The following is a 25,110-nucleotide window of genomic DNA, read 5'->3' as shown; positions in this document are numbered from 1 at the left end:
TTAGCAGAGAGAGAAAGGCCCAAAGGCCGAGAGATTAGAGTGGGGGCTCTCAACAGCAGACAAGAATTGCTTTCCAACTGCTTTGTACACTGTACTACTTAGGTTCACAGGGTGCAGAAAGCAACTTAGCCACAGGATTAGCATTTAAAACATTTAAATCAATGGCCTCTCTTGTGAACTTTTATTCATTTTTCAGCCTTTCCTTTTGCAAAAAACACTCTTGTATCTTTGAGTACAAGATTTATCTGGAAAAACACTGCACACATGTTCTTACCAGCTGTTAGGGTAGTTTTAGCACTCTGAATTAGGCTGGACAACCCCACAATTCTTGAAATACCTGGAGAGAGAGGAGGGGGAAAGGAGGTAGAGAGAGGGAGGGAGGGAGAGAGGGAGGGAGGGAGAAGATAAACAGAGCCAGATGTTATTCTTGAGATTTTTTTTAAAGGGGTTAAACATCAAATATTATTCCAGAAGCACTTAAATCACACATGGCAGAATAACCAGGCAATTATCCCACAAATACTGCAAATTTTGATTTTGTTAGGGAGATTCACATGTTTGCTCCAGTGCTTTCAAAACATAACATGTCCCTCTTTTGGGGGAGATGGGCGGTAATTAAATCTGAAAAATAAACAAACAAACAAACAAACAGATAAATAAATAAAACACATATATGGACATTCAAAAACTGTTCTGTGTAATGAAGCGACCTTCACAAATAAAATCCAAGTTTTCCCTTGCAGCCAATCATGGCTATTTGCAATTCTTGATGAAGATATCAACTATACCTTGTTATTAATTTGAAGTAGTACAAGACTACTTCCTTCCTAAGAGATCCTAGAGTAGTATGTGGTTAAAAAACACTATATAGCAGCAAAGAGAGAAAACTAGCTCTCTTCTGTCATCTGGTGGTCTTCTGGATTGTTGCAGCCCAGGTCTGGAAGCCCTGGCCAAGTTGCCTCACAAAAACAGCAATGCAACTCACTTTCTTTAATATAAACTTAATGTATTTTGCCATCTGAAAAGGCTCTCACTGGGGGATCTGGTCACGGCCCCCTCAGATGGCTCATTCTCAGAAAAAGAAGATGAGCCAAAGGTGGCGTCAGAAGCTGCTAAATCCAAACAGCCAAGTCCCTGCTGGTACAGGGATTAGGAAAGAACTAACAACCTGCAGGTCTGGGCCTGTTTCCTTTGACTCCAAACAAGATTTGCTCACTAACCACCCAAGCCCACAAGAGCACCTGCAGTAGATGGCATAATAAAAGGCTGGAAAAAAATGAAAGGGCAATGTTGCAGGGAAGAACCTTGTGGGAGTAGTGGTCTACTTAGGAGCTACTATTACTCCCAAGGAGCTCTGCATTCTGAGCAAGACTTAAGCACCCCAGTCCAGGGCTGTTGTAGCCTTGTCTTTACCTTCCTAGAATGCCGATCCAAATCACGCCTCTGGACAACTGCACCCTGGCCTGATTACCGTCTGTATTTTGACTCCTCTGGCCTGAATGCACTTGCTCTTCTATCTTGGAATTACAAACCGCTCCGCCTCCCAACCTCAACACAGAGCCAATCTGATAAATGACCATGGCCTTTACCTCAAAGTTACCAAGAGAGTCAGAAAAAGCAGGGTAGCACCACTACCACAATGATTTCAGTATGAAATCCCTTCCTGAAAAGGGTCCATGCAAGTCAGCTCCTCTAAGAACCCTGGAAGTGAACACCAAAGGAGGTCTGTGGGTGACAGGATGGCCGCTGTTATAGTCATCAGGATCAAGCAAATATTTCTTAAGGTATGTCTCAGTCAGGGAAACTGGGGGCAATTGCTGTCAAAGTGGCAGCAATCACCTGCAGGACCCACCCAGAAACCCCCTTCAGCTGAAACTAATTTAGTCAGGAGAGTAGGAGCCAAGCAGACAGCTGATTAAACTTCTCCAAGCAAACTGTCCATCACTTTGCCCTATATTAACTGAAACCAATTTAATATAACCAGACTAGATGGTATGCTGGTGGCCCTCCCATGGTAACTTTCCTGACAACTATGGCAGTGCTGTATAATATCCTGCTTTGCAAACACACATTTGTAGCATTCAGAATAGTAGGAAATTCAGGCGTTATTTTTTACAATATAAGTGTTACCAAACTCAGATTTCTAAAGAAATCAATATGGTGCCAAAAATACAGATAAGAATACTTTTATGTGCAGCAGTGTAATTTTTAGACTTATCAGATCATTAACAGGATAATCATTTTGCGCATTTAACGGACAAGTGAGATCATTAAACTTTGGCATAAGAACATAGCATTTTGAATTAGTCTTTACAGATTCTAAAGTTAGGTGACACAAAAATATCAATCACATCATCAGCTTTGATACAATTGCCCATTTCCAGCTTGCTGGGTATAAAAAAGAACGGAACAAAAATAAATCAAAGTTTAAATATTATGAATTCTGAAACCACTATATACAAGACTGATTCTGAAACATTCACTTGTGCAAATGAATCATTATCATTAAAACCTACCATGGTGTACCACAAATCTACAGTCAGGGTCATGGGCGACTTGTAATAAAATTTCTTCCACATCTCTGTTCTTCCCTGGAGGATCCTTGAGAGAAGTTATTTTTTGCTGCAGGGTGCTTGGTAAAGCCATCAGTTGTGCAAACTGACCTTCTGGACTTTTATCTATCTAAAGATAAAGAAAGAGCAGACACAGCTTGTTTTCCTTTAACAATGAGTTTAATGCCAAAATTAGCAGCTCCATTTGGGAAACAAATTGCCAGCTTACACAGGATAAGTGCAGCAGAGCACTGACTTTCCTTCAAGGTCCATTTGCTCCACGGAAAGGAACAAAAACTGGTTAACACAGAAGGCAAAGTATCAATAACTATTTGTCCATCCAGTCCAGTACTGTTGACTGATTTGACTTGAAAGTGCATCTGCATCTCAGGGACAGGTCTTGCCTGCCACCTAAACTTTTAAATACGAGACCCCAGTGACTGGACCTGGGCTGTCTGCATTCAAAACTTATTTACTTATTTAAAGAACTTATATGGCTGCCTATCTCACCCAATGATCCTAGGCTGCAACCATTAAAAACACTTCATACCCTTCCACCCAAGGCATCAGAATCACCATATTGTTAACTCTTTGACTCAATGCCATCCTAGCGCAACGCTTGGGGGAAAAGCCAGGTTTTCGTGGCCTTCCAGGAGGCTAAAAGGATAGGGACACTCAAATCTCAGGTGGAAAACTATTCCAAAGGGTTGGGTGTCTACAGGGAAGGCATGCATCCAAATTAGCACCAGATGACAACATTTGAGGGAAAGGATCTGGAGAGTGCCCACACTATCTGACCTAGCTGGTTTCTCCCCTTCCAGGCCCTTACAGCCTCCAGGCACTGAGCAAGCACCTGAACTGCATCACTTGTGCAGCATGGGGTAGAGCAGTGTAACTGAGTATCATTAGCATACGGAAGATACTAGACCTGATGCCACCAAATGACCTCACTCAGTGGCTTCATGTAGATGTTAAATAGGAGAGAAGAGGCACCTGAGTCCTGAGGCACACCACATAACAGAAGCCTAGGGCTGGATCTCTCCTCCCCACTCACACTTACTGGTACTGGCCAGGGAGGAAGGAAGAGAACCACTTCAAAACAGTGCCTCTCACTCCTAACCCCCTAAGTTGGTCCAGAAGGATACCATGGTTGATGGTACTGAAAGCTGCTGAGAAATCCAGGAGGGCCAGGATGGATGCACCACCCAATCCCTTCAGCGGTCATCCACCTACATGGCTATCTACAAGCCTATAGCCTCTGAGTAGGCAGAGAAAAGGATATATGATATGACATGGGGAATGAAGAGACTGCAAAGAAAGGAAAATAATAGATCTTAAACACAAAGCCTTGGTCACTCAACAGATCTTCAAATACTGGTTTAAATATCTTTAATTCAGGCAGAGCTTTTTCCAATTTTGAGCAAAGAATTATTATATAAAGCAGATCTTGTTTTCTGTAATATAGAACAGAACCAACAGGCTGAAATCTTTGCTAAATGTCACTGTGACAGTTGTCATTTACAGCAGAAATGCCACTCTGTTTCCAAATGAGATTGGTCCAGCAACCTGAACAAACCCAGTGAATTCATGAAATATGAGTTAACTGAAAAGAAGGCAATGGCAAACCACTTCTGAAATCTTGCCAAGAAAACTGCAGGGACTAGTCCAGGCAGTAGCTGAGGATCAGACATGACTGAATGGCAAAAAGAAAAAAAAAGTAACTTAATTTATTTGGTCTTTGGCTAATTTGTTACAGATCTTTACCAAGTACCTTACCCTCATTGCTTATATGAGCATCTGTCTAACAGATTAACCATTTTTCCTGAGAAGTAAATTAAACTGGGATTCATACACCCAACATAAGAAAGCAGAATGTAACACACTGGCATTTTCCTTTAACAGAAGTTTCTGTATGTGTGTGCATGCACACACATGCACTCACACACCTTTGAGTCAGTCTTGACTCCTATCAATTATCTGGACAATTCCACACAGTTTTTTGGAAGTGGTTTGCCAATGCTTTCTTCCTAGGACTGAGAGAGAATGATTGGCCCAAAGTCACCTGCTAGAACTCCTGGTCTCCCCTTTCTAGCCTAGGGCCTTTAACCACACCAAACTGGCTCTCTTGAATACTACTAGATTTAGATTAACAGAACTACATTTCCAAAATAAGCTAATGCCTACATATCATGCTATGGGTGGCTTCCAATAGAAGAGAATATCTGTAGCTCAGGGTTGAGCTGTGGAGTCCTCGATGTTCTCTGAGCTTAGTTGTTTTCTTGCAGACGTTTCGTTACCCAATTAGGGTTACCCTAATCCCTAGTAGGGTAACAAAATGTCTGCAAGAAAATAACCAGGCTCAGAGAACACCAAGGACTCCACAGTATGGGTGGCCTGTTATTTAACATCACACAACTATTCAAAGTAGTTTACATTTTTAAAAGCTTGCAACAATGACCTGCTTACCTCTAACTTGCCCAGCTGATGCTTGTATATCACTTGGGGGCTATCTTGCAAAATGTGACTATACAGCTTCTGAAAATGTATCATGTTTGGTTTCACTATGTTCATAACCTTTGATTTATCTTCTCCAATGAGCATTCTGAAATCACCTAAAGCAAAGCCAGATGATCAATATTTATATATACATGCTGTTTACAGAAATGTAATTTGCCTTATGATTAGTAAAATTTCTAATACTAGCTGCAAACTGAGAGTTACAGTCTACCCCACAGTGATCATTATATTAAAGGAACAGTGAGAAACACGGACTATGAAGGGGTCACACTACACCAATGTTATATCACGAAGAGAACATAGCAAACACATGTCCTTGGACCAGAAGATCCCACTTAAAATCACTAAGCTGTGAATCTCACACTGTTATTTTGGAATGCCTATTTCTCACAGATCTGTGAGAAAGAGAGAGACAGGAAATAGGTCCCCATCATCTCTGACCACTGCCATGCTGATGGAAGCAACAATCAACCTCATTCTACCTGAGAAATAGTAGAATAGAAATGAAGCTAAAAGTAATGGGCGAAACTTCTGGTAGACCACACTCTTGTTTGTACCTGCTTCCTGTTTGGGCAAGTCCACCAAACACTTTTATGAGAACTACTTTTATGAAAAATGCAGAGTTTAAGAAATCTCAGGCAGAATATTAACCGCATTAGAATTTCTTAAGAGAGCTTTTGCTAAATTGGAAAAGTAATGCTGAGATAGCCTATGACAAAGAGAAAGACCACATTCCCATGATACCTGGCAGCCTTTCCTCCAGATGCATTAGATGTCAACTCCCATCCTCCCCACACAGCACAAGTATGTGGGCTGAGGATGTTGGGGGCTGTGGTCCAACACACAAGGTGGTTTCTGGGTCAGGACAAACTGATCTTATCCAAATGTCAGTGCCATCTTCCCCTTAAACACAAAGCTCAGACACTGCAGGTGGAACATTTGTGTCAGCCAGCAGAATGTGCCTTAACATCTCTGAAACAAAGGCATCTCAGCCTGGTCTGACCATAAGTGATCCCAAAAAAGGTCCAAGGGTCCCCCCTGCCACACGCCAACATAATCTCACTAGGTATGAGTGGAAGGGCTATGCCTTTCAGCTTTCTTTGCAGTTCTAGGCCACTGAATTAAAAAATGTCCATGGTAAAGTACTATATAAGAATCTTCTTCTCCCTTTAACACTTAAATGTTTTACATTCAACAAAATCTGTACATTCAGCTGCAATATGCTGAAAATCAGACATGAAAATATCCAAGAAACAAAGCAATATTGGTGCTTTCTAGCTGATAGGATGCAGGCAACAAGATGTTCAACTGAAAGCCTCTAGATTAGAGACCCTCACTTGCAGAAAATAAAAGCACACTGAGAGCAAAAGTGGGCTATGGTTGTGCTTGTGGCACACTGACAATGTGCCCAAACTGTCCTTACTATTAGCAGCAAATGATGCATGTGGTAAATGTCTCATTACAGCCAATGAACCCTGCAGGAAAAACAAGGTGTAGGCTGGGTTACAATGGAAGCCAGAAAACCTGAACAGTATCATCTAGACTGTGGTGGGTGTGTATTTATTTATTTATTAAATTTGTATGAAGGTAGGAATCCATATGCTGGTGACAGTATCGTGTTATGTTCTGGTAACTAGGGATAATGAAAGAACCAGTGATGAGTTTGTAGGAAAATTGTGCAACATTCTGAATAAATGTGACGAAGGGGAAAAATTAGCCTGTTAGGTGACATAAATGGATGAGTGAGAACATTTGGAGATCCAAGAATAAGAACAGTGATTGATGAACATCTGTTTTGAATATGTGATTTAAGTATATGTCTATCTGTATCTATACATATGTTAAAGGGATGAATCTAAAAGCACAAACAACCTTATCATTTATGATAAAAAACTGACAGTAGTAGTGAAGGATACAAGGGTATTTTGAATGTAGGATACACTCTTATTTGGTAATGGATCCTGGGAAAAAATAGACAAGAAAGAGGAGGAAAGTGAAAGAATCAAGAATCATAGGGTTGGAAGGGTTCTTGGAGGTCATCTATCCAACCCCCTGACCAGCGCAGGAATCCTCATACCTTCCCAGACAATGGCTGTTTAATCTTTTCTTGGGAACCTCTGCTGATGGAGTACCTACAACTCTAGGAGGCAGGCCATTCCTCTGCTTAATAGCTCTCTCACATCAGGAAATTCCTCCTTATTTCAAGCTGGATCTCTCTCAGTTCAGCTTCTACTCATTGGTTCTTATGAAAGTAGGAGGCTTGCAAGAAGGAAAAGGATGAGTCTTGCACTTTCAGAATGGAATGAATGGAAAGTGGACAACAGGAAAGAAGCTGCTTGGAACAGAGTAAAAAGAATTATGATACAGAATATTATGGAAGTGTGGGGAAATATGGAAAAGGATGGTGAAGTGAAGGAGGCTATGAATGAGGGGAAAATTGCATATTAGAGAAGGCTGCAAATAAAATGAGGATGAAAGACACAGTACTATATTAATGCACAGAAAGGGGAAAAGGTAGTTGCAAAGAACAAAGAGACCAAGGATTACTTAAAAGAGAGAGAGGAAATGAAAAGAAAAAGGCGAAAGGTGTCTCCAGCTGAATGAACAGAACTGAAAATAATTCATGCTGTGCTCATGCAAGATCCAGGCACTTCCTCCTAATCCTTTGCCAAACATGCTGAGCCCTCTATTATGCTAGCAAGTTGTAAGTGAAATTGGTGCACATCTTTCATTAATGTTTACTATCCTATTTAAAAAAGCAATTAAACCATCTGAAGGGCATACTAACCATAGTATGACAGTCCAGCAATCTTCATATAAAGGTCTTCTTCAGAGAAACTTTCAGGCAACATGAGAAAGGCTGCCATGACAGCACTCTTTAAATTACTGGTCAGGGCCTCTTGCAGCTTAATATTCTCATTCTGAGCCAGAATTTTCACCTGTAATTAATTGGAAAATTCGTAGCAGATCATCAAGTAAGGGCAGAAAAAAATCAACAAGCCATTGCATTAATACAATGCTCTCAAGATTGTCTAAGGCATATCTTCAGTAATTCAAGCAAATAAACAAGTAATAGGCCTTCATCCTGATGGCTCAATGTATTATTTACCAAAAGGAAGTAAAGAAAGATAGTCTTCTTTGCATCAAGCTGAACTTTTGGTGACTTCATGGACATATTCATGATAGGTTTGGTTTTTTTTAAGCTACAACCAGGAAATTATTTGCCATTCCCTTCTTCTGGACTACTGTTTTTACTTCCCATCTAGTTTCTAGCGCTGGGTAGATATACTTCAATCTAATGCTGTTGCTTACGCTATCAGCTACAGCGGAAGGGTTTATTTAAAAGGAAGGACCCATTCCACCATTAGGCAGGGCGAGAAAGCCACCAGAGGTGACAGAAGGGACATCACAAGTTAGAGAACAGAGCTTTGTAAACCATGCCTGTCTCTGAGTCTCTCTGAGCTAGTACACTGTCCTTAGGTCTAATTCATGTCACTGTCAAGTTCCAGGTTTTCAGAGAAAAGGGAAGGCTGGCAAAATGCTTTCGTTAGCTATATTAAAAGGTAGGAGCAGATCTGAAGGTCTATGAAACACAGCTACAATGAAAATGGCCTTTGAAACCAAGGAAATGTCAAGACTTTGTGAAATGATATAGAAAAATCTACTGTACCAGCATAAGGTCCCTGGACTCCAGTTTATGCTTTTTAAAGTTTTTTTTTTAATCACAGGGCTTTGCCATTTCTGTTTTAACACTCGTCTGCTGAGTCAGCTTCAAACAGAAAAAATGCGTACAATCTTGTTATGTTTGTTTACTGAAGAAGACTTCTCCCTTACTAGGTCTGGCCCAATATAATGCAAAAACAAGTATTGCCTCTAACCTAATCATCATTTGCTCAAAAGAAAAAAAAATCCACAAGATGATTTTAGAGTGAAGGAGACAGCTGGAGCCTGACTGAATAAAACAACCTATTATGATGGAGTTCAGTTTTACAAACATGCAGAAGGCACACAGACAAACACCACTAATTCCATGACAGAGGGATGATTGTATCCAGAACTTCACAACTGAAGATATACACAAACACCCTCCTCTCTTTCTCTCTCTAAATGCAACCCTTGAGACTCAGAATGAACCTGTGGGGCATCCAGTATCATTATTTTTCCATTATCTCTCCCTGCATTCAAAGTGTGGTTTTTGTTAGTTACATAAAATCTGAACCATCTGAGTCGTTAAAGGTAAACTGGTCCTGGGAGAGGCTCTCTGAACACATGTTTTCAATTTGCTCTCCTGCCTGTTTTTGAAAGCCTAATTTTGCAAACAAGCACTCCCCCTCCCCAAGAAGAAGCGGGGGGGATTAAGTCCATCATGTGGAACTGCGAGAGGCAGCTGAGAGGACAGTCTTGGACTATAGTGGAACCCAGCTGCTTTTGCCAACTGTTTCCAACGACCAAATTACACAGCCTGTTGAATAATCAAGTGACCAAACTGTAAATTAACCTTTACTGAGAACAACTATGTTATTTGCTAGGAAGGCAAACTCAATGGACTGAATTGAAGGGGGGAAAATGAAAAAAAGGTAGCACTCTGACCTTGAGCTTGCCTTGTACTACAGTTGCATATAAAAAGAATATATGTTGAACACCAAACTTCTCACCTGTCTTTTAATTTCTGAATATGCCCATATTTGACAAGTTTTGTTTCATATTTTGGTTTTGTGTACCTTTAGCTGCGCCCAGTATCCTCCTGATTAAAAGTGAAATGAAAGAAATAAACAACCATGCCTTTGGGATGAGATATTTATGGGGGGAAAAATCCAACACAAATGCCTTTAAATAACTTTTCCACCTGCAAAATGAAGGTTAAAGAGAGGCAATGCAGCCCAGATATTAAACCCTTTGTTCTGAAACAGTCAAATCCAGTGGGATTTATTCTCAAAATTACTCCAAAATACAGTCTCCATTTCCTAAAACACAGATTTTAAGGGTATGGTGGTTATAGCTTCTTATAAAGCCTATATGTATTTTTACATGTGCTACTACCCATTTGGACTTTCATAGTCTTTCAAGCTCCAGAAACATGCACCATTTCATTCCCTTTCTGAAAGTAAGAAACAAAATACTGCTATAAAGGAAGATGGGTGGGGCAGAGCATGTATGCAAATATAATATTTGCAGTTTCTAATATAAGATACTATTGGCTTTATTTATTTCTATGGTTACAAAGGAGAGAGGGCAGAAGAATAACAACCGATTACCTAAGGTTACCTATAGAAATTGCCACTAATATCTAATGTAAAGAAAGAAAAACCATACACAAAGTTCCAAGTTCTATTTCTGGCAGTCGATGAGAGTGTATCATTGGGAAAGATCTGGAACCTCTATGAATTACAGAGCTCTGTATTAACATTTAAAGCTAAATAAGAAACTATGAATAAATTACTATAACTAAAGCAAATAAATCGTGGCTTAGTGTGAGGCATGAGCACAGCCTCACACCTGTCTTCCTTCCCAGCAGCCAGGGAGCTCTACATAACCTTAAGAAGGCATTCAACAATTTAAACTAACAACATCCATTTTCAGTTGAACTTTGCTGTCTTCTCAATAGTTATTTGTGCCCTACTGAGAACGTCCTCATCTGAACTATGCAGTCATTCATATTAGCACTGTTGCAAGAATATCTTGCACTACAGAAAATACATTAAGAGAAGGAAGTGGAAGCCCAAGGTGGTATTTGCAGAGAGAGAAGAATACAAAGGCAATAACTATATGTGCCCTAACTAATCAGATCACAAACCAGTTAACAACTACAATTCCCACACACAAAAGGAAATAAAATCTGAACCTTTTAATTATTGGCATATTCATTAGCTGTGCATATGTAATCCTCGCTTACCGACTGCAATTGGGACCAGAAACACTGTTGCTAAGCACTGCAGTTGCTAAGCAAAAAATCAAGTGACCGTGCTGGACTTATGATGTCATTTCTGTTTCCAATGTTAAGGGAATCACCATGGTCATTAAGTGAGGCATCACATGACCGCAATTTGTGATTTTACTGCAGGCTTCTCTGTTGACTCTGCTTGTCAGAATCCAGATGTGAAGCACATAAATGATGATCACGTGACTGCAGGATGCTGCAATGGTCGTAAATTCCTGCTGGTTGCGAAGTACCGGAATGGCGATCATGTGACTGCGAGATGCTGTAAATGTGAGGACTGATCGCAAAGCTGTTTTTTCCCCCAACCGTCATAACTTCAAATGGTTGCTAAACAAGGCAGTCAGTAAGCAAGGACTACCTGTGTAGCTGAGGCAGCAAACACTACTCAAAGCACTTGTGCAAGAAGCCACAGGACTGAAAGAATGTGGAAAATATACTGGCTGAAGAGCAGGAGACCATTAGGGCAGGTCAGACTACTATAGACTATGGTCTAATCCTACATCTGTCTGAAAAATTTATTGCTGGGCATCCTTTGCTGACTGGGTTGACAGAGACAGACTGTGGGAGAAACTGGAAGCATCTGCTGCTATTACTTTTTATTTATCAACTGCATGAAAATAACTACAGGGTTAGGTAATTACAGGGTATTTACATACAACCAATTTACAAGCAATTCTCAAGGCTACTTGACAATGACTGGTCAGTTGTTTTAATTTTTATATAAACTCACTGGTCCAAACTCTTTCTAAGCCTAGTTTTTCTCCTCCAAGATTGGCATATTGTCCCAACTCTGAATTACTTTATGTGGATGTCACTGTTATTTTATATTCTATATCAGCTGAGCTGAGGAGGTTTCACTACTGATCACTAAGAAGAAAAATTCACCATATGGCACCGAAAGACAAAAACTATGTTTTCTCTCCAAAAGCCAAGTCAGATCAGTAACTCAGATAAGCTGCAGATCAATGTCCATATTATTGAGTAGGTAAAGGCTCCCTAGTCAGCTATGGAGGCTACAGAGAATGACCAAAGCATAACAGTAATTCTTTATTTGTTCTATACAGATGGAGCTGTATAGATTCCATCTGTAATTAAGACTTTCAAGGCTGCTCTATGGATCACAATCATGCACTTTAAAAGTATTTCATCCTTTAAAAGAAAACATAACCCAAATTTCTCAGGGCCACGTTTGGTGTGCTACAATATGCACTCTGCATAGGAAGAGGAATAATTTCACTAGAGGCTCCAGCCTGGTGTCATACCATCAGCTTTTGGTACAAATTGAAGTTCTACTCTAAGAAGTAGTCCCCTTGGATGTAGGTTTATAGCTTTTGCTCCAGATAAGAAACTAACAGCAAAGACAAGGTCAGGAGCTGACTGTGGAACAAATCACAAACTGCTCATATGCAAGGTCCAAATTAAGCTAAAGCAGAAGGTGAAAGCCAACCAGTTTCCACAGTATGATCTTCAGCATATACCTACTGTTTTCAAGGATTACATCAGGAATTGCTTTTAACTCGTGAACCTCACTGATGGGGAACCAGCGAACCATGGAATGAAATTAAAGGAACTGTTAAGGATGAATGTGAAAAGAAACTGCCAAAGATCAAACACAGAAAAAAGCAAACTGGATGTCAGAACAAGCTGTGGAAATTGCCAGGAAGAGAAGAAGCAACAGAAGAAGAATCAGTAAAGGTTCTAACCAAGCTATGCCAGCAAATCTGGAGAATGACACAGTGGCCAACAGACTGGAAGAGGTCGATCTAACTTGATTGTTAGTCACACGATATTCATTGTCAGGCATGCATAAAGGACATGTCTTTTCAGCATATGCATCTGTATCTGCTGTTCGTTAGAAAGATTTTTTTAAAAAAAGCCCTTAGAAGTAGAGAGGCCTTAACATTCAAATACGAAAAAATTGATAAAACCTAACAACAACAAAACACAACCACACAGTATTTGCATTATTTTTTCAAAATGAAATAAGAAAATCCTAAATATTCATGTGGCAACCATTACATCTAGTACATTTCAGTTTCAAATAGTTAAAGTAGTTCCATATAAAATGTGTTATAAAATACCATTGGTTTCATTGCAAATGCTAGAGAACTACTTTTCTACAATCTCAGCTTGGGTCAACAAGTGCCTGCTCAAACAGTTGGCAAATATTAACACAAAAGCTGAATAAACACCAATGTAAACTTATTTTGCCTAATACAGTGCAACCCTCTCATGGATAAAGCCATTTCACACACTGGAAATGGCTATATGGAATCACCTATCACCGATCGCCTTGCATATTAAAAGTCAACATGTTTGACAAAGAAAGCTTTCAAGAGAGTAACTCTTCAATGTGTTTGAAGCAAAATCCTGTAAGAACGTAACAGAGAATGTGGCTTAATATCTGACTGCAGTTTAATCTAGTTCCCGCATGAAAACATGAACATTCAGGTTTTTTAAGAATGTCACAATGGTAAAATAAAAGTAAAGCCTGGTTCTGTGTAGAGTCACTTCTAAGCCCAATGCATAGTTTCTGGTTTACTCTATCTTATCGAATATTCAGAGACATATTCCAATACTTTTAAAACCTTTCTTTTCCAGTTTAGTGCCCTTGAAAGATTTTGTATAATAGAGAGGGAAAATGCTACACAGGACAAATTATGATATAAACACAAATCAATTGTGAATTTAGAGATGTCTAAAATTTACCATTAAGATTCAACCCCAAATGGATCCTTTTCTCCACATCAATATTACTATCTGATTATTACTAAATGTATCTTAAACCAAATTGATGTTATTTTATTTTTTGGCTTAACTCTGCTTCCACCTAGTGGTTAGTCAGAATAAGTAACACATTTGTCTAAGATTCCTTTGAAAGCTCAGCACTCTTTATTCTGAAGGGCACGTAGGTACATTTTCAGTGGGCTATACAAAAATCTAGGAGCAGAAAGAGATGAGTTTAAATAATCTCTCATCCACAGAGCTCATTAAATACTCTTGGAAAGTCTTTCCCTGTCAGCCGAATTCCATGTACCCACTCTATTACTGACATAAGTGATATATACAATGTTTAAACAGAGATTATATACTTTAACACAGTGAACTATAACCACATATTCTAGCACAACCATTCCGAGTGTGAAGAGATCACTAGTCTTCCTTTCAACAGCTCATAAGACCCTCTTACAGCATTCTTCTAGTATTAGAGATTGCACTGTTGGTGATATGCAGTCATCATTGTCTCATACTGTTTTGCTTTGGCTTAGAATGTCGTGCAAAGCCAAACATGCTAAGCCATTATGGGTTTTTCCCCAATAAGCCATAGGTAGGCTAATCTTACATGAAGAACAGAGGAGCAAACAATAACAGCCACCCGTCTATTGCAATGGAATTGGCCAGGGCTTCCAGGGCATGGGAAAAAACTGTGCTCCCTCAGGTTCCAAAATGCGTCCATCACTTAGCCTTCCCCGCCCACCACACATTGGGTAATTCATTGCATATCAAAGAATTTAGGGAATAGAAACCACGGTCATGAACTGATCACTCTCATTTTGAAGCTGTGCCACTATGGCCCAACACCTTGATCTGGAAGCAAGCCTGCAGCAGTTTCAGACTCCTTAAAGCAGTCTTTCTCAACTTTTTGACCCTGGAGGAATCCTTGAAATATTTTTCAGGCTCAAATATAGGCAAGAAGTAACAAAATGATTGTATTTGTTTCATGTGTAGGCCTGCATATATGCAGTAACAGTGTTCTTATGCTAAAAATAAATAATGAAACTTACTTCTTTAAGTTGCCCAAATTTGAAATAATTTTTTAAATAAATCGTGATCTCCCAGGGAACCCCTAGTGACCTCCCACGGAACCCTAGGGTTCCACGGAGCCCTGGATGAGAAACCCTGCCTTAAAGGAATGCTTAATGAAAACAGTGTTCTCACAAACAGTATTGGGGGCTGGGAAGCAGGGGGGCAAGACAATACCATTATGACTTATACTTTCACCATATTACTGACCTTCCTCTCTACAGCCAAGGCTATCTATCATATTTTTTTCATTTGTAATTTTGAACAAACAGAAGTATACCGGCTTTTGCAGACGTCCAGCTACGTAGAGTGTCTTCCAGCGAAACAAATCTTCAATTAAAGCATCAGTACTTATGACGCCATATTTTATAACCTGGAGCACACAGAAAAGAAAGCTAAATCAGACAAATGTAATTTAGAGGTAAGTTTAGCTCTACCTAAAGCAAATGCTGGAAAGCTAAACATGCCAAAAGCCTTATTGTTCTGACCTTTTCATGGGGAATGGCTCCCAAAAGATGAGAAAATAAGTTTTTTATCTAACTTGGCAGGTCATTTTCCTGAAAAGGTACATATAGCACAGAGTGGGAATCTCTTTTCCCCAGGAACTTTTGACCAAGCTGGCAATTTCTTCTTATCTTCCTACATACCCCTGAACTCAGATTCCTTTCTCTTGCTTTCCAAGAATCTCTTGCTCTTGATGTTAAACTTTCCTTCACTTGAAAGATTCCCAGAACCAATCAAGAAATTTGAAAACTTGACAAAGAATTCTAAAAAGATATGTAACAGAAGTGATTTTCTAAAATCATCAGCAAGGATGACTTTTTTATATGACCCAGTCTGTCCCAACAGTAGAAGATTAACAATTGGTTGGATTAAAACTAACTCTTTTCTCTCACTAGGTCTCATAAACTGTGTTTTGAAAGCTCAAAGTTAGCTTGGAATTTAGTCTAACATTCTGCATAAGGTGAAAGATCCAATTTAACTTAACCTGCTCCAAGATACAGCTAGCACAGCTACTATGAATTCCTCAACTTTGAAAATCCTGTGCCAGTGATCTAGATTGGGTCTATCTTATACCACCTTACAATACTGGGCAACTCATTAAACTTAGGCAAACAGAAATTACCACCTAAAGTGGCTGGGCAGTGAAAAGCAACAATCAATATAATTTACACTTGGGATTCCTGCTAAGACAGGCAGATTCCTTTTTCAGACATTGTAAGATCTGGTTTAGAAAACAAAACAAAAACCAGCCCAAAACCTGAGCACCAGTAAAAGTTGGAAAGACGATGGGGAAGAGGTTATATTAGTAGAGTATGTATTTTGAATACAGAAGCCCTTGGTGCTGCAATTTCTGCATCTCCAGGTAGGGCTGGAAGAAGTTTTACCCTTGCAAGCTTAGGGAGTCATCAAAGCTGACAGTACTGGGTTAAAGGGATGAATGGGCAGTCTTCATAGCCAGGTTTGCAAGTTATGCCGAGGAAGAAGCCTTATACGGCAAGAGAATGTGTGACACAATTTAATACTTTTGGGGTTGCTTTATTAATTATTAATTATTTAAAATATCCTTTATTAAAATGGATCTTATCTCATATCTCCCTTTTAATCTGGATGTTATGCTTTAGAATTATTATTAGTTATGGTACCAAGATTAAAAAAAATCCAAGATAGTGTCGGGCTCAAATAACACTGGGCAAAATGAGGAACAAAGGGGTTTAAAAATAATGTTCCATCTGCTCTTGTTACTTAAAGTTTATTCCTCGGCAAATCATATATATACAGACACTATAAAATCTTTATTTATTTTACAAATGCATATTGCACCCACTGCCAAATGGTTCTGGAAGACTTCCTAAAAAGGTTCCTATGTTCCTGTGATTGGGTTTTGAAAGCCTTAGCAAGCTAAAAAAAGAATTTATTTATTACAAGTTTAACTTTATTAAACATTTTCACTAATAAAATACCAGAACAAAAAGAATAACCCTAAAATCTGATCAATTTTAAAGTACAGTAAATTTAATTTTCATTGAATATATTGCCTTCTAACAGCATTACAACACTAGAGAAAGATAAAAATCAGACAAACTAGAAATAGTTTTGCATTTTTCTAAAGGGGTAAACATTACTTACCCTACCATTACAAGGCACCAGTGTATTGTAGTAAATCCCCGCTCCATAGTTTTGGATGTTGCATATTGACTTGGGTCCAAAATATTTTAGGAAGGAATAATGATTTCGATTTTTTGACAGGTTCATTGTATGCCACGTTGCAGAATCATCAACTGCAAATACAAAATCCAGCATATTGTTCTGCAAAGGAAAAGAGAACAGGATACACTGATCCCTCTAGCTGGCAAAATCCACAATCCATCTGCTAGCATTAGGAAGCAAAAAGATTTGCCCCAGGAAACAAAATATCCTGAACAAAATATCCTGAAAGCAAAAGGTTCCCTAGATTTACAGTATCTCATACACATAATTCCTTCCACATATCTAGAAAATCATGAATAGTTGCCATCTTCAACTACAATGGGCTAGCAGCACAGAAGAGGTGCACAGGTTAAAATATGAGGGTGCAACTGATAAATGCAGTGGGCAGTGTTCCAGGCAGGCAGCACTGGAAGCTGATTGTGCCTAGGCAAAATCTAGGAGTAGACAAAAGCAGTAAAAATAAAAATGATGACACATGAAGCTCCACGTTGGAACACTTGTAATATGCTCGCTGGTGACAGAACTCTGCTAGCAGAACCAGCCCTCCTTCCCAATTTAAGTCAACCTCCCCGTGTAACACAGGATTAGCCATCTCCCGGGAGTACTACACTCTTTCAAGTGTGTTAAATCCATGTTTAAGAAACAGATCAACTCTTTCCAGTGTCTATAAGGAGCCTGTGTAACATGAATAGATATTACGTGGACAAATACCTCATTAGAAGCCAGGCACCTCATCTTTCCTACTGTTCAAGCCAAAATGGCTATGAAAGTTGACCAGAGGGAAGGATAGATCCCAGGTCCAGCTGTATCAGCACAACCATTGTCAATGAAGTGTCCTAGACTGTGTCCACAACAAGACTGGATCAGGAGAAGATGGAAGATCTGAAAACTGCAAGTTAAAGATGGCAGGCAATGCCCAGAGGACATACAACCACAATTAACCAATACATACAAGCGGTTGCCTTCAGCAAAGGATCGTTACCTTGCCATGGTGCTGGAGCTTGAGCACCTCAATGATGCCATGAGCTAAACCGTGAAGGGCCACCCAAGACGGGAAGGTCATGACAGAGAGGTCAGACTAAATGCGATCCCTGGGGAAGGCAATGGCAACCCACCCCAGTATTCTTGCCGTGAAAACTGGTGGATCACTAAATGGATCAGTACAACCAGAGATATGTCGGTATACCATCGGAAGATGAGACCCCCGGGACGGAAGATGGTCAAAATGCTACTGGGGAGGAACAGAGGATGAGTTCAACTAGCCCCAGACATGATGACGCAGCTAGCTCAAAGCCGAAAGGACGGCTAGTGGCCGACGGTGCTGGTGGTGAACGGCGAATCCGATGTTCTAAGGATCAACACGCCATTGGAACCTGGAATGTAAGATCTATGAGGCAGGGCAAATTGGATGTGGTTATTGGTGAGATGTCAAGATTAAAGATAGACATTTTTGGCGTCAGTGAACTGAAATGGACTGGAATGGGCCACTTCACATCAAATGACCAGCAGATCTACGACTGTGGACAACAGGACCACAAACGAAATGGAGTAGCCTTCATAATTAATAGTAAAGTGGCTAAAGCAGTGCTTGGATACAATCCAAAAAATATAGAATGATCTCAATTCGAATTCAGGGCAAGCCATCTAACATCACAGTGATCCAAATATACGCCCCAACCACAGATGCTGAAGAAGCTGAAGTGGAGCAATTCTATGAGGATCTGCAGCACCTACTGGACAACACGCCTAAAAGAGATGTTATTTTCATCACAGGAGACTGGAATGCTAAGGTGGGCAGTCAAATGACACCTGGAATTACAGGTAAGCATGGCCTGGGAGAACAAAACGAAGCAGGACATAGGCTGATAGAATTATGCCAAGACAACTCACTCTGCATAACAAACACTCTCTTCCAACAACCTAAGAGATGGCTTTATACATGGACTTCACCAGATGGACAACACCGAAATCAGATTGACTACATCCTCTGCAGCCAAAGGTGGCGGACATCTAAACTGTCGGTAAAAACAAGACCTGGAGCTGACTGTAGTTCAGATCACAAACTTCTTCTTGCACAATTTAGGATCAGACTAAAGAGATTAGGGAAGACCCACAGATCAGCTAGATATGAGCTCACTAATATTCCTAAGGAATATGCAGTGGAGGTGAAGAATCGATTTAAGGGACTGGACTTAGTAGACAGGGTCCTGGAAGAACTCTGGACAGAAGTTCGCAACATTGTTCAGGAGGCGGCAACAAAATACATCCCAATGAGAAAACCAAGAAGGCAAAATGGTTGTCTGCTGAGACACTAGAAGTAGCCCAAGAAAGAAGGAAAGCAAAAGGCAACAGTGATAGGGGGAGATATGCCCAATTAAATGCAAAATTCCAGAGGTTAGCCAGAAGAGATAAGGAATTGTTTTTAAACAAGCAATGCGCAGAAGTGGAAGAAGACAGTAGAATAGGAAGGACAAGAGACCTCTTCCAGAAAATTAGAAACATCGGAGGTAAATTCCAGGCAAAAATGGGCATGATCAAAAACAAAGATGGCAAGGACCTAACAGAAGAAGAAGAGATCAAGAAAAGGTGGCAAGAATATACAGAAGACCTATATAGGAAGGATAACAATATCGAGGATAGCTTTGACAGTGTGGTCAGTGAGCTAGAGCCAGACATCCTGAAGGGTGAGGTTGAATGGGCCTTAAGAAACATTGCTAATAACAAGGCAGCAGGAGACGACGGCATCCCAGCTGAACTGTTCAAAATCTTGCGAGATGATGCTGTCAAGGTAATGCATGCTATATGCCAGCAAATTTGGAAAACACAAGAATGGCCATCAGACTGGAAAAAATCAACTTATATCCCCATACCAAAAAAGGGAAACACTAAAGAATGTTCAAACTATCGAACAGCGGCACTCATTTCACATGCCAGTAAGGTAATGCTCAAGATCCTGCAAGGTAGACTTCAGCAATTCATGGAGCGAGAATTGCCAGATGTACAAGCTGGGTTTAGAAAAGGCAGAGGAACTAGGGACCAAATTGCCAATATCTGCTGGATAATGGAAAAAGCCAGGGAGTTTCAGAAAAACATCTATTTCTGTTTTATTGACTATTCTAAAGCCTTTGACTGTGTGGACCATAACAAATTGTGGCAAGTTCTTAGTGGTATGGGGATACCAAGTCATCTTGTCTGCCTCCTGAAGAATCTGTATAACGACCAAGTAGCAACAGTAAGAACAGACCACAGAACAACGGACCGGTTTAAGATTGGGAAAGGAGTACGGCAGGGCTGTATACTCTCACCCTACCTATTCAACTTGTACGCAGAACACATCATGCGACATGCTGGGCTTGAGGAATCCAAGGCTGGAGTTAAAATCGCTGGAGGAAACATTAACAATCTCAGATATGCAGATAATACCACTTTGATGTCTGAAAGCGAAGAGGAACTGAGGAGCCTTATGATGAAGGTGAAAGAAGAAAGTGCAAAAGCTGGCTTGCAGCTAAACCTCAAAAAAACCAAGATTATGGCAACCAGCTTGATTGATAACTGGCAAATAGAGGGAGAAAACGTAGAAGCAGTGAAAGACTTTGTATTTCGAGGTGCGAAGATTACTGCAGATGCTGACTGCAGTCAGGAAATCAGAAGATGCTTAATCCTTGGGAGAAGAGCAGTGACAAATCTTGACAAAATAGTTAAGAGCAGAGACATCACACTGACAACAAAAGTCCACATACTTAAAGCAATGGTGTTCCCCGTAGTAACATATGGCTGTGAGAGCTGGACCATAAGGAAGGCTGAGAGAAGGAAGATCGATGCTTTTGAACTGTGGTGTTGGAAGAAAATTCTGAGAGTGCCTTGGACTGCAAGAAGATCAAACCAGTCCATCCTCCTGGAAATCAAGCCAGACTGCTCACTTGAGGGAATGATATTAAAGGCAAAACTGAAATACTTTGGCCACATAATGAGAAGACAGGACACCCTGGAGAAGATGCTGATGCTAAGGAGAGTGGAAGGCAAAAGGAAGAGGGGCCAACCAAGGGCAAGGTGGATGGATGATATTCTAGAGGTGACGGACTCGTCCCTGGGGGAGCCGGGGGTGTTGACGACCGACAGGAAGCTCTGGCGAGGGCTGGTCCATGAAGTCACGAAGAGTCGGAAGCGACTAAACGAATAAACAACAACCAAAGTGATTGCAGAATAGAGCAGGCCCTATTCCGGGATAGTCCGCACCGTAGCTGCACTAGTGATGTTTGTTATTTGCAGTACGAGATTCAGTGGCACGGACGGTGTCAAGCATGAGACGTGGAATCACCGTACCGTTTCCAGAACAGGAATTGCAGAAAACGGCTCTCTGCTCGCGACGTCCGTAAGAGGACTGACTTCTGCTCAGAGACTGACTGGCGACATCGCGGGTGGATGGGCACAAAGGCTTTAGTTCCCCCCCCCCCCGTCCCCCTCATCCCGTTTACCTCCGTTGCGGCGGCGGAAGACCCCGCCTGCTGGAAGACCCCGGACCCATAAGCGAAGGCTAAGCTGAGGTCTTGGGGGAAGTGAGCCAGGATCCTGCGGAACTTCACCGCCGAACTCGGCAAAGACATGCGGGCAAAGCAGAACCAAGAAGGCGCGCCCGGAACTCGTGCTCGGCGCCTCCTTCGAAGCAGCGCGTGGTGAGCCCGGGCGGAAGCCTCACCTCGCCAGTAGCTCCGGAGGAAAGGTTGTTGGCGACCGAGAGGAAGCCAACAAGCAGCCCTCGCTGGCTGCCTAAAATCACAGCTCCCTCTGCCGCAGGCGGAATTGCTCTTTCGCTTTAAGAAAATAGAGGTCGCCCTGTTTAAACGCATAGGGAGACATCTTTAGCGGATGTAAACACGTATTTAACAGACTCTGAATTATATACAAAATAAGCTGTTGCATTCTTTTTAGGGTTGCCTTCATATGATGCCTCCTGTTCTTTAAACTTCTCACTATTCTCTTTTTGAGCAGTTCATTAACTCCAGCCAGGCACTGCTTCCTTTATCTTCTGCTTTGTAACCCAACCCTCACTCTTTGTATGACCAAATTGCCTCAACAGGCTTCTTTGGTACTGGTTCCTCATGTCTATTCAATCCTCATTCATTCAGGACCTGTACTTTTTTTTTTTGCCCTGTTTCTTGCTTGTTTTGCCACACATGAAGCCCCCCATTCCCACTGCATTTAACTTCAATCGAAATGAATATTTGTAGCTCAGGGTTGAACTGTGGAGTCCTTGGTGCTCTCTGAGCCTTGTTTTCTTGCAGACGTTTCACTGCCAGACTAGGCAACATCTTCAGTGCATTCAACTTCCTTTTCCTTTTCTCCTGATACACCCACATCTCAGTTCCATGGAACAAAGAAGCACATTCATGTACACAAGCCTTCTGCTTCTTTTGACAGTTACTCATTCCTTTCCACAGACTATATTTTGCTGCCTTTCCACCAGCATTTGCATGTCTTAAAATGTCTCCATTTCCTTATCTTAATATGCTACCAAGGTGTACAGGTTAATCTGTTTGCTCTACTTTTTTGCTGTTTATATATTACATCCATTTGTTCATTTCATTTTCCCTGTCAAACGTAACTATCTTGCTTGCTGCTAGATGAATTTCCAGGTTCATAATTCTCACTGCATCATGCAAGCTTTCTAATATTTACTCCAAATCATTTGGGGTCTCAACCAACAAATTGGCATCATTTGTTTACAAAAGTACATGTACATTCCTGTCCCCAACCAATATGCCTCTAATGCCACCACAATAATTCCTCATGAACATCCATAAATACATTTAAAAAACTAGGGGACTTCACACAACCACCTGTCTGACTCCCTGCTCAGTACTGAACCATTCAACAAGCATTCCACTTATTTTCACACATGCTTTACTTTCACCATATACTTCTTTTATCACATTGAGCAACTAACTTTCAGCTCTGTATTTGTGCCAAACATTCCATTAGTCAAGGCTATTCTCTTTATCATATGCTCTGTCTATCTGTCTCTATCATCAGCAAATATACAAGACATTTTCTCATGTTTATATATTTCCCACTGACCTGCTGAAGAGTAAGGAGTGCATATGAAGTACTTAATTTCAAATCTCCGAAGTGACCATATTTGTCAATGTTCTTTGTGCATGTATATTTGGTGTCTGCACCAGGACCACTTACAGCAATGTTTTTCAACCTTGGCAACTTTACGGTTTATGGACTTCAACTCCCAGAGTTTCCCAGCCAGCGTGACCAGACACAGACTTACAGTATCTTCCTAGACTATCAATGATCCCCAACCACAGGTTGGAATACATTGACTTAGCATAATAATATAAATAAACCCTTCTAATCTGTCCTATGTGTGCAAAAAGATCAACAAAGTATCTTGTGTTCCACCAAGAATCAACAATGTCCTAATATCCTTTTGCAGAGATGCAAGAAATAACGGCACAAGGAAAAAAAGTTGTCTCCAATTGTAGTGATGCAGGTTCTTACTTTTTTTCAGAATTCTGTTGCTTCAGGCAAGGTAAAAAACAAAAGTGAAAACCTATCCCTTTCCAAGCTCATAAAAAGTCACTTTTCTAGTTCTTTGAGGGGGTGGCCCTGCCTATGTGCCTGCTGGGGTCCCACCAACTTTTAATGCAGGCCTTGGCTAAAAAAATTGCCTTTAGCCCCTTGAACATGCTTGTATCACCATGCAGCACAAAGTAGCACCTAAGGGCAAAACGTGGGCGGTCAGGAAGTAAAGTTGCAACAGCCACACTAGGATGCAAAGTTCATGATTCTTCAAGTGCTCATGTTAAAAATCAAAGTGATTGGGGGCAGAGTCCAAGTCTTTTGGCCTAAATAAAGTTGATCCTGGTTCTCCTGCTTTTATCCACAGATTCAGAAAAGAAAAAGAAAATCTCCCTTCTTAGCTTTCCAGACTCTTGAGTCTTAGAAAAATAAGGTAAAAGTTCGGTAGCTAAAGTTCCATCAATCCTGTGTTACTTAGAAAAGGAGGTGATCTTATTGCAATGTAGTTGGAAGAATGAGGCATGGAGTATGCAAACCATTGCCACATGCATGCATTTGTGGCACCTTTACTACATATTTTTGCTACTCAAGATCTGGAGGAAAGCCTGGGTTATTGCACTTTTGAAACCTGGAAAAGAACCAAATGACCCAAAGAATTTTCATCCGATTTCCCTCCTTTGCCATCTTTTAAAACTCTGTGAGACAGTTCTTCTAAATAGAATGCTTCCTGCTATTGAACCGATTCTTATCTCCCAGCAAGCTGGAAAGTCCTGCACCAGCCAAATAACTTAATCTCCTCCAGCATATAGAGGATGGCTTTCAATTAGGTTTAATCACAGGAACTGCTTTTGTTGATTTATCTGCGGCTTATGACACAGTTAATCATAGGAATCTTCTCTTGAAATTATATAATATTACACGTGATCTTGCTTTAACTAAATGCATTGAGGCAATACTCAAGAATCAACAATTCTTCGCTGAATTCCAGGGAAAAAAGAGTCGGTGGAGAGTTCAGAAGCATGGTCTCCCACAGGGGAGTGTCCTTGCCCCCTGTTATTCAATATATATACTAATGATCAACCTGTCGGTCCTGATACATTGTCCTTCATCCAGGCCCGCAACTAGGGTCTGTGTCACCTGGGGCAAACATGGATTCTGCACCCATTTTGGTGACACCCAGCGCTCATTTTGGTGACCCCCCCCCAGCGTGGCACATGGGGCACATGCCTCACTTGCCCCCCCCCCGGTTGCGGCCCTGCCTTCATCTATGCCGACGATTTGGAACTTACCGCTCAGGGAATTAACTTCGAAGAAGTGGAAGACAAGCTCACTCTGGCTCTTAAGAATATGTCTCAATATTATAACGAGAATGGACTAAAACCTAACCTGTCAAAAACTAATGTCTGCGCATTCCACCTCAAAAATAGGCAGGCCAGATGTAGGCTTGCTATTATCTGGGATGGAGTGAGTCTGGCACATTGTGAGATGCCATGTTACCTCAGTGGAGCACTGGACTGAACATTAACCTTTAAAAGGCATTGTTGCAACTTAAAGCAAAGA

At 40.8% G+C, this 25,110-nt stretch overlaps 1 protein-coding gene across 2 annotated transcripts in view; it reads right to left on the bottom strand.

Moving 5' to 3' along the window:
* Nucleotides 1–21,690, bottom strand: part of TAMM41 (TAM41 mitochondrial translocator assembly and maintenance homolog) — a 30,048-nt gene extending 8,358 nt beyond the window's left edge. Inside the window, exons 1-7 of one of the 2 annotated variants that reach the window (XM_063291842.1) lie at nt 21,498–21,690; nt 16,942–17,121; nt 15,092–15,184; nt 7,858–8,008; nt 5,019–5,164; nt 2,517–2,682; nt 275–337 (exon numbers count right to left, since the gene is read on the bottom strand). In XM_063291842.1, the coding sequence (XP_063147912.1) occupies nt 275–337; nt 2,517–2,682; nt 5,019–5,164; nt 7,858–8,008; nt 15,092–15,184; nt 16,942–17,121; nt 21,498–21,626 (928 nt within the window). In that variant the 5' untranslated portion in view covers nt 21,627–21,690. The remainder of the gene's footprint in view (nt 1–274; nt 338–2,516; nt 2,683–5,018; nt 5,165–7,857; nt 8,009–15,091; nt 15,185–16,941; nt 17,122–21,497) is intronic. The other variant, XM_063291843.1, reaches the window with a different exon arrangement.
* Nucleotides 21,691–25,110: the final 3,420 nt, after the last annotated feature.

The sequence above is a fragment of the Candoia aspera genome, chromosome 2 (assembly GCF_035149785.1).
Source record: "Candoia aspera isolate rCanAsp1 chromosome 2, rCanAsp1.hap2, whole genome shotgun sequence".
NCBI lineage: Eukaryota > Metazoa > Chordata > Lepidosauria > Squamata > Boidae > Candoia > Candoia aspera.
This window is presented reverse-complemented; position numbering and strand designations above follow the sequence as displayed.